The sequence below is a fragment of the Schistocerca piceifrons genome, chromosome 11 (assembly GCF_021461385.2).
Source record: "Schistocerca piceifrons isolate TAMUIC-IGC-003096 chromosome 11, iqSchPice1.1, whole genome shotgun sequence".
NCBI lineage: Eukaryota > Metazoa > Arthropoda > Insecta > Orthoptera > Acrididae > Schistocerca > Schistocerca piceifrons.
In genome coordinates this window covers 17,245,042-17,261,439 of record NC_060148.1, presented here as the reverse complement: position 1 = coordinate 17,261,439, position 16,398 = coordinate 17,245,042, and the positions used below count along the sequence as shown (strand labels likewise).

At 40.0% G+C, this 16,398-nt stretch overlaps 1 protein-coding gene across 2 annotated transcripts in view; it reads right to left on the bottom strand.

The window, feature by feature from the left end:
• Positions 1 to 13,352, bottom strand: part of LOC124720465 — an 84,403-nt gene extending 71,051 nt beyond the window's left edge. For both annotated transcript variants that reach the window (XM_047245818.1, XM_047245819.1), the window contains exons 1-2: positions 13,318 to 13,352; positions 10,831 to 10,896 (exon numbers count right to left, since the gene is read on the bottom strand). In XM_047245818.1, the coding sequence (XP_047101774.1) occupies positions 10,831 to 10,896; positions 13,318 to 13,344 (93 nt within the window). In that variant the 5' untranslated portion in view covers positions 13,345 to 13,352. The remainder of the gene's footprint in view (positions 1 to 10,830; positions 10,897 to 13,317) is intronic.
• Positions 13,353 to 16,398: the final 3,046 nt, after the last annotated feature.

Sequence of the window (16,398 nt, the reverse complement as noted above, 5' to 3'; positions counted from 1 at the left end):
CTTTCCGGAAATCTAAAAATATGAAATTTACCTTACCCTTCATCCATAGTGTCCAGTACCTCATGTGAGAAAAAGGCAAGCTGAGTTTTGCACAATCAATGTTTTCTAAAACCAAGCCAATTCATACACATAAGCTTCTCATTCTCAAAAAAGTTTACTATATTCGAACTGAGAATATGTTCAAGGACTCTGCAGCAAACAGAAGTTAGGGGTATTGGTCTGTAATTTTGCAGGTCCATTCTTTTACCCTTCTTATATACTGGAGTCACCTGAACTCTTTTCCAGTCACTAGGCACTCTGCATTGGTCAAGAGATTCACAATAAATGCAAGGCTAAGTAAGGGGCCAATGGCGTAGAGTACTCTTTGTAAAACCGAATTGGATTTCCATCTGGATCTGGTGATTTACTTGCTTTCAAATCTTTCAGTTGTTTCTCTATGCCAGGGATTCTTATTACTACGTTGTCCATATGAGAGTCTCTGATGGTCAAATTACATTATGTTTGCACAATTCACTGTGTGAAAGATTTCTTGAACATGAGATTTAAAACATCAGCTTTGGTTTTGCTATCTTGAACTGCCACGCTGGACTCATTGGAATCAACAACAAGGGACTGAATGGCAGCCTTAGCAATTTTACATAGGACCAGAATTTTGGGTTTTCTGCCAGATCTTTTGCTAAAGTGTGACAATGGTAGTAGTATGCTTCACTCACAGATCTTTTCACAGACACACGAATCTCTAATAACCTTCACTTGGCATCATTTCTGTATAATTTTTTGAATCAAGAGTGCAACATCCTCTGCTTCCTCAGCATCTTCCGAATTTTGTTATTAAACTGTGGTGGATGTTATCCATCCTTTATCCATTTACAAGGGATATAACTCTCCACACCACAATTTACAATCTGCTTAAACTTTGCCCGCAATTCCTCTACATCCAAATCAGGTAGGGTTAGAATCTGAAATATTAAGTCAATGTTGTCTATCTTGAAGGATTGTTAAATTGTAATATGGCCTGCACAGAGACAGCAGACACATACATACAGAGACTTGTAGCTGATAGTACTCTACGTCTGGTAAACAGAGACAGTATTCTGTAAGATAAGCCCTGTCTATCAAATGAACAATTTTCTGCTTTTATTTTGAAAATGTGCCTAATAGGAGGGGACTGTCTCCATTTGATTACACCAGGGGCTACAAATACGAGGGCAGTTCAATAAGTAATGCAACACATTTTTTTTCTGAAACAGGGATTGTTTTATTCAGCATTGAAATACACCAGGTTATTCCCCAATCTTTTAGCTACACAACACTATTTTTCAACGTAATCTCCATTCAATGCTACAGCCTTACGCCACCTTGAAATGAGGGCCTGTATGCCTGCACGGTACCATTCCACTGGTCGATGTCGGAGCCAACGTCGTACTGCACCAATAACCTCATCATCATCCGCGTAGTGCCTCCCACAGATTGCGTCCTTCATTGGACCAAACATATGGAAATCCGACGGTGCGAGATCAGGGCTGTAGGGTGCATGAGGAAGAACAGTCCACTGAAGTTTTGTGAGCTCCTCTCGGGTGCGAAGACTTGTGTGAGGTCTTGCGTTGTCATGAAGAAGGAGAAGTTCGTTCAGATTTTTGCGCCTACGAACACGCTGAAGTCGTTTCTTCAATTTCTGAAGAGTAGCACAATACACTTCAGAGTTGATTGTTTGACCATGGGGAAGGACATGGAACAGAATAACCCCTTCAGCATCCCAGAAGACTGTAACCTGACTTTACCGGCTGAGGGTATGGCTTTAAACTTTTTCTTGGTAGGGGAGTGGGTGTGGCGCCACTCCATTGATTGCCGTTGTGTTTCAGGTTCGAAGTGATGAACCCATGTTTCATCGCCTGTAACAATCTTTGACAAGAAATTGTCACCCTCAGCCACATGACGAACAAGCAATTCCGCACAGATGGTTCTCCTTTGCTCTTTATGGTGTTCGGTTAGACAACGAGGGACCCAGCGGGAACAAACCTTTGAATATCCCAACTGGTGAACAATTGTGACAGCACTACCAACAGAGATGTCAAGTTGAGCACTGAGTTGTTTGATGGTGATCCGTCAATCATCTCGAACGAGTGTGTTCGCACGCTCCGCCATTGCAGGAGTCACAGCTGTGCACGGCCGGCCCGCACGCGGGAGATCAGACAGTCTTGCTTGACCTTAAGGCGATGATGACACATGCTTTGCCCAACGACTCACCGTGCTTTTGTCCACTGCCGGATCACCGTAGAGATTCTGCAAGCGCCTATGAATATCTGAGATGCCCTGGTTTTCCGCCAAAAGAAACTCGATCACTGCCCGTTGTTTGCAACGCACATCCGTTACAGACGCCATTTTAACAGCTCCGTACAGCGCTGCCACCTGTCGGAAGTCAATGAAACTATACGAGACGAAGCGGGAATGTTTGAAAATATTCCACAAGAAATTTCCGGCTTTTTCAACCAAAATTGGCCGAGAAAAAAAATGTGTTGCATTACTTATTGAACTGCCCTCGTATATCAAACATAGATGACTGCAAATAACCAATCTCTCAGTTTCCATACGAAGTACAGCACACTTTTTTTTGCAAACTTTGTTGATTTTTATGTTCCAGTTCAGTTTGACATCAATATAAATTCCTGAGGTCTGGCATATTTACTTTCTCTGTTCTTAGAGAAACCTCACACAAGCTGTTGTTTCTCTCTATGGAGCCACTTTAGACAACTTCTCACAAAATGTTGGAGCAGCATTTCACCAGTACACAGCTTTGAGCTAATGAAAAATGGATGTATTCAAACAACAGATGTAACATAAAAGATGTAAGTGCAATGTAATCTTTTTTATGTGGTAATTCCTGATAAGATTTGTAAGAGAAGACTGTTATATAAAATGTACATGTGATGAACTAAAAACTACTTGTGTTTTCCAACTGCTCACTTTTTGAGACCTACAGCAGTTATATAGTGACATTACAAAAAAAAAATTCCTTCATGTAGGCAGCACAATTCTCTCACTGAGCCCATAAATATAGAGGGAAGGGAGGGATTCAAGGTGAAAAGGTTGAAAGTTGGTGGATACTCACCTACTCACCACTATCCTGTTTCTCTTGGGCTAGGCATACACTGGATATGGAGTTTGGCTTGACCTGGTGTAATCTTATTTGGCTAGGTAGTTGATGCACATAGGAACAATGCCGAAACCAATTCCACAACAAGATATTCTCTACTAAGAACATACATTTGTGTTTTCACTGGTTCTACAAAACCGTTGAAGATGAATGATTTTGAGCACTTGATATGTTTAAAGTGTGATAGGAAAGCTTGTTTTGATTCAACTAGGAAGAAACTAGTCTGAGCATAACATATTCAAAGCAAACTTAATCCTGAGAGACATTCACATAAAATTTTGGTAGAGACACATGCTTGAAACTGCATTATTGTTCTACATTTTGGAGAAACTGAAGGAACAACTGAGATCCAGCATTAACATGAGAGTGATTAATCCTGCATAAATTAAGCATGACATTTTGAACAGATTATTTCCATTACCAGCATCAAATGCACGAGCCTATTCTACATGTTACGTGTGTAAAAACGACAGAGTCCACATTACAAAATTAAATTCTATGAAGGTGATGAAGAGCTTGATGAAATGTACAATGAGATAAAAGAAATTATTAAGATAGTGAAGGAGACGAAAATTTAATAGTCATGGGTGACTGGAATTCGATAGTAGGAAAAGGAAGAGAAGGAAACATAGTAGGTGAATATGGAATGGGGGTGAGGAATGACAGAGGAAGCCGCCTGGTAGAATTTTGCACAGAGCATAACTTAATCATAGCTAACACTTGGTTCAAGAATCATAAAAGAAGGTTGTATACATGGAAGAAGCCAGGAGATACTACAAGGTATCAGATAGATTATATAATGGTAAGACAGAGATTTAGGAACCAGGTTTTAAATTGTAAGACATTTCCAGGGGCAGATGTGGACTCTGGCCACAATCTATTGGTTATGAACTGTAGATTAAAACTGAAGAAACTGCAAAAAGGTAGGAATTTGAGGAGATGGGACCTGGATAAACTGAAAGAGCCAGAGGTTGTACACCGCTTCACGGAGAGCATTAGGGAACAATTGACAGGAATGGGAGAAAGAAATACAGTAGAAGAAGAATGGATAGCATTGAGAGATGAAATAGTGAAGGCAGCAGAGGATCAAGTAGATAAAAAGATGAGGGTTAGTAGAAATCCTTGGATAACAGAAGAGATACTGAATTTAATTGATGAAAGGAGAAAATACAAAAATGCAGTAAATGAAGCAGGCAACAAGCAATACAAACGTCTCAAAAATGAGATCAACAGGAAGTGCAAAATGGCTAAGCAGGGATGGCTAGAGGACAAATGTAAGGATGTAGAGGTGTATATCACTAGGGGTAAGATAGGTACTGCCTATAGGAAAATTAAAGAGACCTTTGGAGAAAAGAGAACCACTTGTATGAATATCAAGAGCTCAGATGGAAACCCAGTTCTAAGCAGAGAAGGGAAAGCAGAAAGGTGGAAGGAGTATACAGAGGGTCTATAGAAGGGCACTGTTCTTGAGGACAATATTATGGAAATGGAAGAGGATGTAGACAAAGATGAAATGGGAGATATGATACTGCGTGAAGAGTTTGACAGAGCACTGAAAGACCTAAGTCGAAACAAGGCCTCGGGAGCAGACAGCATTCCATTAGAACTGCTGATAGCCTTGGGAGAGCCAGCCCTGACAAAACTCTACCATCTGGTGAGCAAGATGTATGAGACAGGCGAAATGCCCTCAGATTTCAAGAAGAATATAATAATTCCAATCCCAAAGAAAGCAGGTGTTGACACATGTGAAAATTACCAAACTATCAGTTTAATAAGCCACGGCTGCAAAATTCTAACACGAATTCTTTACAGACGAATAGAAAAATGTAGAAACTGACCTCGGGGAAGATCAGTTTGAATTCCGCAGAAATTTTGAAACGCATGAGGCACTACTGAATCTAAGACTTATCTTTTAAAATAGAATAAGGAAAGGCAAACCTACGTTTCTAGCATTTGTATACTTAGATAAAGCTTTTGACAATGTAGACTGGAATACTCTCTTTCAAATTCTGAAGGTGGCAGGGGTAAAATACAGGGAGCGAAAGGCTACTTACAATTTGTACAGAAACCAGATGGCAGTTATAAGAGTAGAGGGACATGGAAGGGAAGCAGTGGTTGGGAAGGGAGTGAGACAGAGTTGTAGCCTCTCCCCGATGTTATTCAATCTGTATATTGAACAAACAGTAAAGGAAACAAAAGAAAAATTTGGAGTAGGAATTAAAATCCATGGAGAAGAAATTAAAACTTTGAGATTCGCCGATGACATTGTAATTCTTTCAGAGACAGCAAAGGACTTGGAAGAGCAGCTGAACGGAATGGACAGTGTCTTGAAAGCAAAACGAGGATAATGGAATGTTGGATGATGCTGTGGGAAATAGATTAGGAAATGAGACACTTAAAGTAATAAGGGAGTTTTGCTATTTGGGGAGCACAATAACTGATGATGGCTGAAGTAGAGAGGATATAAAATGTAGACTGGCAATGGCAAGGAAAGCGTTTCTGAAGAAGAGAAATTTGTTAACATCGAGTATAGATTAAAGTGTCAGGAAGTCATTTCTGAAAGTATTTGTATGAAGTGTAGCCATGTATGGGAGTGAAATGTGGACGACAAATAATTTAGACAAAAAGAGAATAGAAGCTTTTCAAATGTGGTGCTACAGAAGAATGCTGAAGGTTAGATGGGTAGATCACAAAACTAATGAGGAGGTATTGAACAGAATTGGGTAGAAGAGAAATTTGTGGCACAACTTGCCTAGAAGAAGGGATCAGTTGGTAGGACATATTCTGAGGCATCAAGGGATCACCAATTTAGTATTGGAGGGCAGTGCGGAGGGTAAAAATCGTAGAGGGAGACCAAGAGATGAATACATTAAACAGATTCAGAAGGATGTAGGCTGCAGTAGGTACTGGGAGATGAAGAAGCTTGGACAAGATAGAGTAGCATGGAGAGCTGCATCAAACCAGTCTCTGGACTGAATACCATAACAACAGCAACAATAGTATTACAACAAACATAATTTCTACAATAGCAGTATACATGGAGTGAGTGCATGAAGATCTGCTAGTTAAACTGCATTGTAAGCATTTTTTAATCAAAATTATAATACTCCTGTATTTCGTAGACTGTCGGTCCTGGTTGTCCAGCAGTAAACCATGTGCCTCGAAACAAAGGTCATGGGATCAAATACCAATTACACCATGGATTTTTCAGTCTGCATTTTGACTTATTCTTCACCTCTCAACAATGTGAGGAGATGCCAGAAGCAACACATGGTTAGGATTCAACATTAAACCACACATCCCTTGCAGTATGAACTGGAATGAGCACATGAGAAGGCGAAAGGTCTTAACTTTGGTTTATTGGGAGAATTCTAGGAAAGAGTGGTTCATCTGTAAAGGATATCACAAATAACGTGCTAGTGTGACCTGTACTTGAGTGTTTGGGATCCCCATCATGTCAGATTAAAGGAAGACATTGAAGCAATTTAGAGGGGGACTGCTAGTTTTGTTACCGGTACATTCAAACAACACGTAGGTGTTACAGAGATGCTTCGGGAACTCAAATGAGAATCTCTGGAGGGAAGTCAAGATTCTTTTCGAGAAATGCTATTGAGAAAATTTAGAGAGGCAGCATTTGAAGCTAACTGCCAAACGATGCTACTGCCACCAGCATACAATGTACGTAAGGATCATTATGATAATATTCACAAAATTAAGGCTCTTTATGAAGGCATATAGACAGTCACTTCCCACTAATTCTAATTGTGAATGGAACAGCAAAGGAAATGACATGACTAGCAATGGTACCACCAGGCACCATATGGTGGCTTGCAGAGTACCTATGCAGATGTAGATACAGTACTAGCATTGCCACCATTTCATTCTAAGGGTTATGAATGCAAGCTCTTACTCATGCATAGGAGCATCCAACTAATGTTATGTCTTTTTATGTTAGTTTGTATTACTCTCACAGCAACAATTTTACCCTTCCACATATCTAGCAACCATCCCAAATGATAATTCATCAATCTGAACACCTCATACCCTGGGATTACCAGAGTCTGGAATACAACCCATCTGCTTTGACCAATGACATCAACATGCTGAAAAGGTGATAACCCCCATTTCAAGTGTATCCAACATGTAAACCAAAACATCTATCACAATACAAATACAAATACCACATGCACAAAGACACTGAGTAAACCCAATGAAATTAGTTGGGCAACCATGGAGAAAAAGGAATTTTGGGCGGGGAAAACCTAAAAACTCAACACTAAAAAGAATGCCATCAAGATTTACCACTGCAAAAAGCAAAACACTCTAACCTACTAAAAAATAAAACCTAACAAGACCATACAAAACACACTATCAAGATCACAGTAGCCCACTCTCAAGTTACGCAGTCGGTACCCAAATCTCCAGCTCACCTACACTTAAGTGCCAAAGAAATTGGTATAGGCATGTGTATTCAAATACAGACATATGTAAACAGGTAGAATACAGCATTGCAGTCTGCAATGTCTATATAAGACAACTAGTGTCAGGCACAGTTAGAATGGTTACTGCTACTACAATATCAGGTTATCAAGATTTTAATGAGTTTGAATATGGTGTTACAGTCAGTGCACTAGCGATTGGAGACAGCATCTCCCAGGTAGCAATGAAGTGGGGATCTTCCGTACGACCATTCCACGTGTGTACCATGAATATCAGGAATCCAGTAAAACATCAACACTGCTGTTGTCGGCTAAAGATCCTGCAAGAATGGGGCCAAAGACGACTAAAGAGAATTGTTCAACATGACAGAAGCACAACTCTCCCAGAAACTGCTGAAGATTTTAATGCTGGGCCATCAACAAGTGCCAGCATGTGAACCATTCAACAAAACATTATGGAATGAGATTTTCACTCTGCAGCGGAGTGTGCGCTGATATGAAACTTCCTGGCAGATTAAAACTGTGTGCCCGACCGAGACTCAAACTCCCGAGTTCAATTGGTAGAGCACTTGCCCGCGAAAGGCAAAGGTCCCGAGTTCGAGTCTCGGTCGGGCACACAGTTTTAATCTGCAAGGAAGTTTCAAAACATTATGGATATGGGCTTTTGGAGCTGAAGGCCCACTCGTGTACCCTTGATGGCTGCACAACACAAAGCTTTACACCTCCTCTAGGCCCGTCAACACTGACATTGGACTGTTGATGTCTGGAAGCATATTCCCTGGTCAGGCGAGTTGTTTCAAATTGTATCGTGTGGATGGACTCATACAGGTATAGAGACAACCTCATGAATCCATCAACCCTGCATGCCAGCAGGAACTGTTCAAGCTGGTGGAGGCTCTGTAATGGTGTGGGGTGTGTGTGCAGTTGGGGTGATATGGGACCCCACATACCTCTAGATATGACTCTCACAGGTGACACATACTTTAGCATTCTGACTGATCACCTGCATCCATTTGTGTCCATTGTGCATTCCGACGAATTTGGGCAATTCCAGCAGGACAATGGGACACCCCACACATCCAGAGTTGCTACAGACTGGCTCCAGGAACACTCTTCTGAGTTTAAACACTCCCGCTAGCCAGCAAACTCTCCACACATGAACATTATTGAGCATATCTGGGATGCCACCATTCTGGAAACATCCCCCAGGCTGTGGCTAAGCCATGTCTCTGCAGTATGCTTTCTTTCAGGAGTGCTAGTTCTGCAAGGTTCGCAGGAGAGCTTCTGTAAAGTTTGGAAGGTAGGAGACAAGATACTGGCAGAAGTAAAGCTGTGAGGACCGGGCGTGAGTTGTGCTTCGGTAGCTCAGATGGTAGAGCACTTGCCCGCGAAAGGCAAAGGTCCCGAGTTTGAGTCTTGGTCGGGCACACAGTTTTAATCTGCCAGGAAGTTTCATATCTGGGATGCCTTGCAACATGCTATTCAGAAGAGATCTCCTGTCACTTGTACTCTTACAGATTTATGGACAATCCTGCAGGATTCATGGTGCCACTTCCCTCCAGCACTACTTCAGACATTAGTCTAGTCCATGCCATGGCACTTCTGCAAGCTCGCAGGCGCCCTACGTGATATTAGGCAGGTGTACCAGTTTCTTTGGCTCTTCTGTGTATATAGTTCAACCGTAGAGTAGAAGTGCACTTACAGTGTCAGCAGCTTCTCCATTGTATACATGCAGTGAATGATGAGATTTGAACATGAAGAATGATGAGTGGGATAGGAGAAAACTGTGGAACCCGCGAGAAAATAGTTTTTGATAAATGTCATAGGTAGATTAATATTTTTTTTTAATTAAATTATTGGGGGAAGGTAGGTGGATCAATGTTTTTTAATTAAAGCATGGGAGAAGTTAGGTGGATCAATGTTCATTAGTAACAGAGTTGCACGTTTGATATATTAATAATCATTGAATCACCTACCTTTTCCCATGATTTAATTAAAACACTGATCCATCTGCTCAATGATTACACATGCACCTAAAAGCACTGTTTAACTTTCATTACACACCATTTTATATAAAAACTTTCTGCACAATATATTCCATCATGCAACAACATAATTTTGTACACGCCGCATCTCGACAACTGTTGCACACCAAATGACACAATAACATATCTCCTTGACACATCGCCACCAAATAAACCATTAGAGAATGGTACCTCTTCATACACCATGCCTCCCACAACAACATTTCATTTCTGTTCAAACGCAAACGCACCACGGCTTGATGATGCCACCCAACACATCGCTGCACAGAGCAACCATGTCATGGGGCAAAGCAGATGGGTGGTATCCTATAACCAGTATACCCCCTTCCCCAATCTATCCCCCCTACAGTTAATAAATTCTGAACCCAACAAAACAAAACTAACAACTGTACGATTGCTAACACCCATCTTGTTGCACAAAACCACATGGGTGAGTTATAACAAAAATAATATATCAAGAAAACAATATCATGCATCATCAGTCTAGATTTCTCAAACCAGGAACCATGACAAACAGATCACCAGATTTCAAAAAAGCCATGTGTAAGTGGCTCTGGTCTGAGAGACACCAAATTTTGACAACTACATATATTGACCACAAACATGGAATTTGACCAGTTCAGCCAGCAAGCAACACAACTGCAAGAACTTTATAGTAGTGGCCATGTCACCCTCACTGTGGCATACAAAGACCTATCTGTCTTATCTGTCTATTACCAAAATAGTTTTCTAAGCAGAAAACAAACCTGGAGCCACTAACAACACATCAAACCAACAGTTTAAAAGTGGCAAAGGAATGTATAGCTACTGACCATCATTTCAGTAATTCAGAAACCACACAACAAATCTGTAGACAATGGCTACCGATATCCCAACAACTCAGTCACTCGCTCACTAACAACATACCAACAAAATTTCAAAACACGAACTCAACACTAGAAAATGTCATCAAACACTATGAAACATCCTCTTCAAACATAATACATCTCCAATAAATGGTCCTGCCACCGCATCATTTAACACAACATCATCACATCATGCCCAACAGTCGACAGTTGGGGCTGTATGATTCAGTTGATCCACAACATGGTATAAGTAAGGTTTATCTGTGTACCATACTCCACACATACATGAATGAAACAGAAATAAATACAGAAGAGCAACTAACTACGGAGCCTGCTTCAGCACATACCTCATTTGCTTCCTCTTTTTTAATCCAGTTAGTTTTCTTGTCATCCATGATGGCAGTTCCAAGACCCTGAAAAACAAGGAATCAAAATGGTTACACATAGTTTCAGTTACTGCTACGGCATGAAGTTCAAAGGTAATATTTTCAGTCATATTACCTATCGCAAATGAGCCATGACGAAATGAATCTACTAATACCAGCTAAGGAACAAAGAGAACCTAATGACAAGATCTGGTTTATAGCTCTCAGATTACGAAGAGTCGGAACCTCAAAATCACATGCAGTGCAAGCACATGAATATAGATTGATGACGTTTCTTTGCAGTATTGGCTTCTGACACAACATCCCATTCTCAGCACTGCAGGCAATGTATCTTGCTTTTTCCATTTGTAGTCTAACATTACCATAATGGTCAATCAAACCAACTAATACATTGCAGTGGTGTTACCAAATAAATCCATTCAGTAGAGTCATCCTGCGTTATAGATGGAGAATAAAAGATTAAAACTGAGCTTAGGTATGCAGTCCTTTGCCAAGTCAATGCTGAAGGATTTATTCTAAGAGTACCTTCATATTTACAATAATCAAAGAGCTTTATAATCATGTTCACATTAATGTAGGTCAGTACAAAATAGAATTAGTATTTCCTGGTCATGCAGCCTGCAATGAAGTTCTTAAATCTCTAAACTTTCATATCATTACATATGTGTTTATTGCAGTAAGTTATGTTGTTTCAGTCTGATGGACATAAAATGAAAATTCAACCATACATTCATCAGTCAGTGAGCCACATTTTTATGTCAATTTTACAAGGGTTACAACTCAGTTGCTTCTTTCTACTATTCTTGTTACAGTTCTAAAAAAATTTAGAGCAACTGCTGCCATGCTAGAATCTCTATTCACCACACAGAGGGGGTTGTTTGGGGAAGGAGACCAGACAGCGAGGTCATCGGTCTCATCGGATTAGGGAAGGACGGGGAAGGAAGTCGCCGGTGCCCTTTCAAAGGAACCATGCCAGCATTTGCCTGGAGCGATTTAGGGAAACCACGGAAAACCTAAATCAGGATGGCCAGATGCGGGATTGAACCGTCGTCCTCCCGAATGGGAGTCCAGTGTCTAACCACCGCGCCACCTTGCTCGGTTCAATGGTAAAGATTTAGAGTTGACATTAATTTCCAAAACAAAACATATAGTGGCCTGACTTTATTCTAATCACATCCAAAATGAACGTTGCGTTGGGTTCTAATATGTACTACCTCTTGTCAGTGAAAATTACACTTACTTATCAGCTCTGCCTGGACCAATTACACTTTTTCTGGTCTCTCCAGTAAGCTGCGCCAGTGTTCTTATACAAAACTGCATTAAAACACACACATCACTACAAGCTAACATACACACGATAAACAAAACGAAAGAGCTGAAAAAACTAGACAAAAACTAAAAGCACTCCGATGTTCCACAGAAAATATAACATAATGGATACATTCTGTAGCCTTTTCTTTCATTCCAACACAACTAGTACCTAAAATGATGTAATAATTGTGGGAACTTGTACGTATTGACAATATGACAGTACCACCACTCATGCCACAATTTTCATGAACAATACATCACACAATAGCAAACCCTCTTCTTCCTAATTATCCTTTCCCAAAGATTATTATGTTAAAAACTTGGCTTAAGCTAAAACAGAGTTTGAAAAACTTTTTGGTGGGTAACTCCTCCTGCTCTCCAGATTAGTATCTACCAGTGACTGTCAGAGCAGCTTAAGTAAAAATGGCTGTCAGATTTCAATTTTGACAGCACTTTGTCGCAACAGTTAAGATTAGGTATTTTGTTTATGATAAATCTATTAAAAGGGCATAGCTGTATTTCGATCTGACGGTGTATTAATTCTGAAAATGTTAGGGGTTCAAGTTTACTGTAATGTATGCACATATCTTGACAATATTCACTATTCTGGATTAAATCTCACTTTAGCACAGCAAGGGGCGAATTATGCTGCCACAAAAATCTTTGGTCATTTGCCAAATAGTATTAAAAGTCTGACAGATAGCCAACCAACATTTATAAGCAAATTAAAAGAATTTATGAATGACAACTCCTTCTACTAAATAGATGAATTCTTAGATATGAAGCAGTAACTGCAAAAAAAAAATTATTATTTTGTGCAAAGAAAACTTATGTTAAAGTGACACATTCCATATCATTACGAAATGTCGTATTCATGATCTATGGAACAAGGATTAATGTAATGTAACGTCTCCTGACAAATGAAAAGAAAGTGAGTACTATATTCAAACATTCTATGGTGTGTGTGTTTCTGACATGTCCCACACCCACGAGGATCACGTCATTTTTGGGTCTATGGAACGGAAACTGTATCTTATCATATGGGGTATGCAAGCCAACACAACGATATTAATATAGCCAACGTGCGAACCACATTGTGAATCTTTCCTCGTCGGTCACAAATTATTTAACACTTACTTTCACTTTCTCAGGGGACCACTGCATACAGATACTGCCACAACACTTTCGGACAACACATCACAGTATCAGCAGTTGCTTCTGAGATACATGTAGCGATATTTCCAGACAATGCGAAAATCGCAAGTAGTTCCCAAGACATTATACATACATGTCTACCTAGCATTTTTATTGATTGGTAGACAGTATAGGTGCACAATAGGCTCTAAAACACTTGAAAGTTATTTACGTACCTTTGGAAATTTGAAATTTTATAAGCTCAGTGAAAATAAACGTTTTGTTGAGGTAAACATAACTTGAAACAATTGCATATGAAATTCACCCTCGCCATAAACTATAATCGAAGATGCCGTAGGTGATGCAATTACAACCAATTAAATACAGAGTAATAGCACGTTCAAATGTGGCAGAAAATAACATTAAATCAATACAGTACTGTTACATACAATTATGACAACAAAAATTCGTAAGCTGCTTATTCGTCAAAATAGATTGTGATGATAATCAAAATGTAGTATTAAATAAGTTCCAAAATAATTTTTCGTCTGTCCATCATTCATTTTTGCAATCACTAGTCACTTATTTATTACCTGCAGAACGTAATATGTGAATTCCCACAAAATTACAAATTGCAACTGCTTAACTGTAACACAACACAACAGTGATCTTTGACAACAGTCAACAACAGCGTACTCTAAGATAATAAATATGGAAAAACCGTAGAGTATACTGAATAACAATGTTGCGGATTGCTCATAAGAGAAAGCGAAACGGGCATATGGAAGCACGTATGGTGAAGCTATTAGATATTTCTAGTAATTGCAAAGACGGTTTTCAAGTACTATAAATAACTTTACAACAATTATGGACACTATGGCGATATTTATTCACACAATAGGTAGAATACGAAACTGAAACGATATTATGAAAAAAACCATATATTAAATTACTAAGTGTGCTACTTATCGAGGTCTTTATTGTCAATACTACTTTATGAAACGTTCGGTATACTAAAACGACTGACACCATCAATAAGTGGGCCTTCACTCGTTCAGTATATTGTTAAACCGTAAATACATTGACCATCTGTGGGCGCGTATTGACTTATTGACAATACCAGAAATTTTGTCGACCAGTATGATGACCCTTAAAATATTTTCAATTTTGTAAGGTAAAATACAGACGTTTTGACAACATTCTCCATTCAGATGTTGACGGAGCTTCATGAACCAACCACATGGCGTTAGTGTGCACTGTTTATGTTTCCAATTCGTCTTTGTGCATATCTAGTACAGTGTGTTAACTGAAAGACGGCCGAGTTGTAAGGGGAGTGCGGGGAGAGTAGGAAGCAAGCATTGGCTGGCGAGGGGTGAGGAGCCGTTGGGGGGACAAGGCACACCTACCAGTTGCAGTGCTGGCACTACAAATTGCGCGTCATGCTTACACGAAAGCAGACCAGTGTGCGATTTGCAAGGGGGATGGGGGAGATTCCCCCCCCCCCCCCTCCCCCCTCTGCATCAGACCATCCCCTCCTCTGGTTTTAGTTTATGGGATGTTTATTTCCCACGCACTGGAGTAAAACCTCACATATAATTTAAATTTGTGGAGCCGAACACTGAAAGTTTTTAATACAGTCTTACTATTAATATGTCTGCTTATTAATTTTGAAAAAGTGTTATGTAGTCGGCAAGCATTTCAAAACATTTAGAACTAAACGACAAGAGGACGCACGCCACATTTCCGTAGCATGCCGCAATGTTGCCAGACGTCACCCCGGCGCAAACGCGGCTTTAGAGCCAGCTCTGTATTGTATGGTGGATGTGATGTGTTGCGTACCAAACTAAAACCCGCAATCAGATCCAAATGTCGTGGAAAACTGCGAAGAGGTGTCATCCTGCAGCAAGATAACGCTCGCCCACATTCTGCCAAACGGACAGCCGACGCAATAAAGGAGTTGAGATTCGAGGTGCTGGAACATCCACCATACAGTCCAGACCTGACTGCAAGCGATTTTCACATGTTTGGACCCTTAACAGAAGCACTACAGGGAAGAAGGTTTCAAAGTGATGAAGACGCCATTGCTGCGGTGCAAAATTGGTGACAGATGCAACCGATAAACGTATTTTCTGATGAAGTAAAAAAACTCGTAAAACGTCGGGAAAACTGCATTGAAGTCCAGGGAGGTTATGTAGAAAAATAACGCATGTTTCAGTTTTCTATCATCAGAATAACTACAGCTTTTCACAAATGTGCCTTTACCTTTTGGATTCCCCTCGTATATCTGTATGTAGATGATTTTGTAAATAAGCTTTACCTATAATGTACTTTTAAAGATATAACAAGGGGTGGCTTTTCTGATAGTGCTTACGCATGAATAGTGACTTTCGGCATTAACATCTATTTATAAATAACTGTTTAACCATGAGTAAAGCCACGGTCCAAGCTAGTAACATATATAATACTAACCCCCTAAGACATCCCCCCCCCCCCCGGGAAAAACACAAATCGAACACTGAAGCAGACGAAATGCTTGGAAGTAAAACAAGCTTTAAATGTTGTTCGTAAACGAAACTGAAATCGTCATGTACATTAAAATACATATATATGTTTGTCTACTATGCGCTCACAAACCATTCGTCCGATTGCAATGAAACTTTGGTGAGTTTTTCTCCGAACGCCCGAAAAGAGTAATAGACAACGTTACAACAGGTAGGTCAACGTAGCATGCGTAGCGCAATTGATTAGAGGCCGGCACGGTAGCTCAGCGTGTTTGGTCAGAGGGTTAGCTGCCCTCTGTAATAAAAAAAACTGAGTTAATGGGTCAACGACGAACTGAAACGGGTGTCTTGCGACGTCCGCCCCGAGCAGATGCAACGAACGAAAGCGAACTAAATGAGATTCTAAAAGGCTTGTTATGCAGCGGACCCGGTTTCGATTCCCACTGCTCGTAATTCTCTTTTCATTTTATTTCATTCCCCGCAATGTTAAAACTATTAATTATAAAATTTAAATATACTTAAACAAGTCATATAGTATAACGTAACTGTCAATCTTTATATATAAAAATCAATGTCTGCTCTC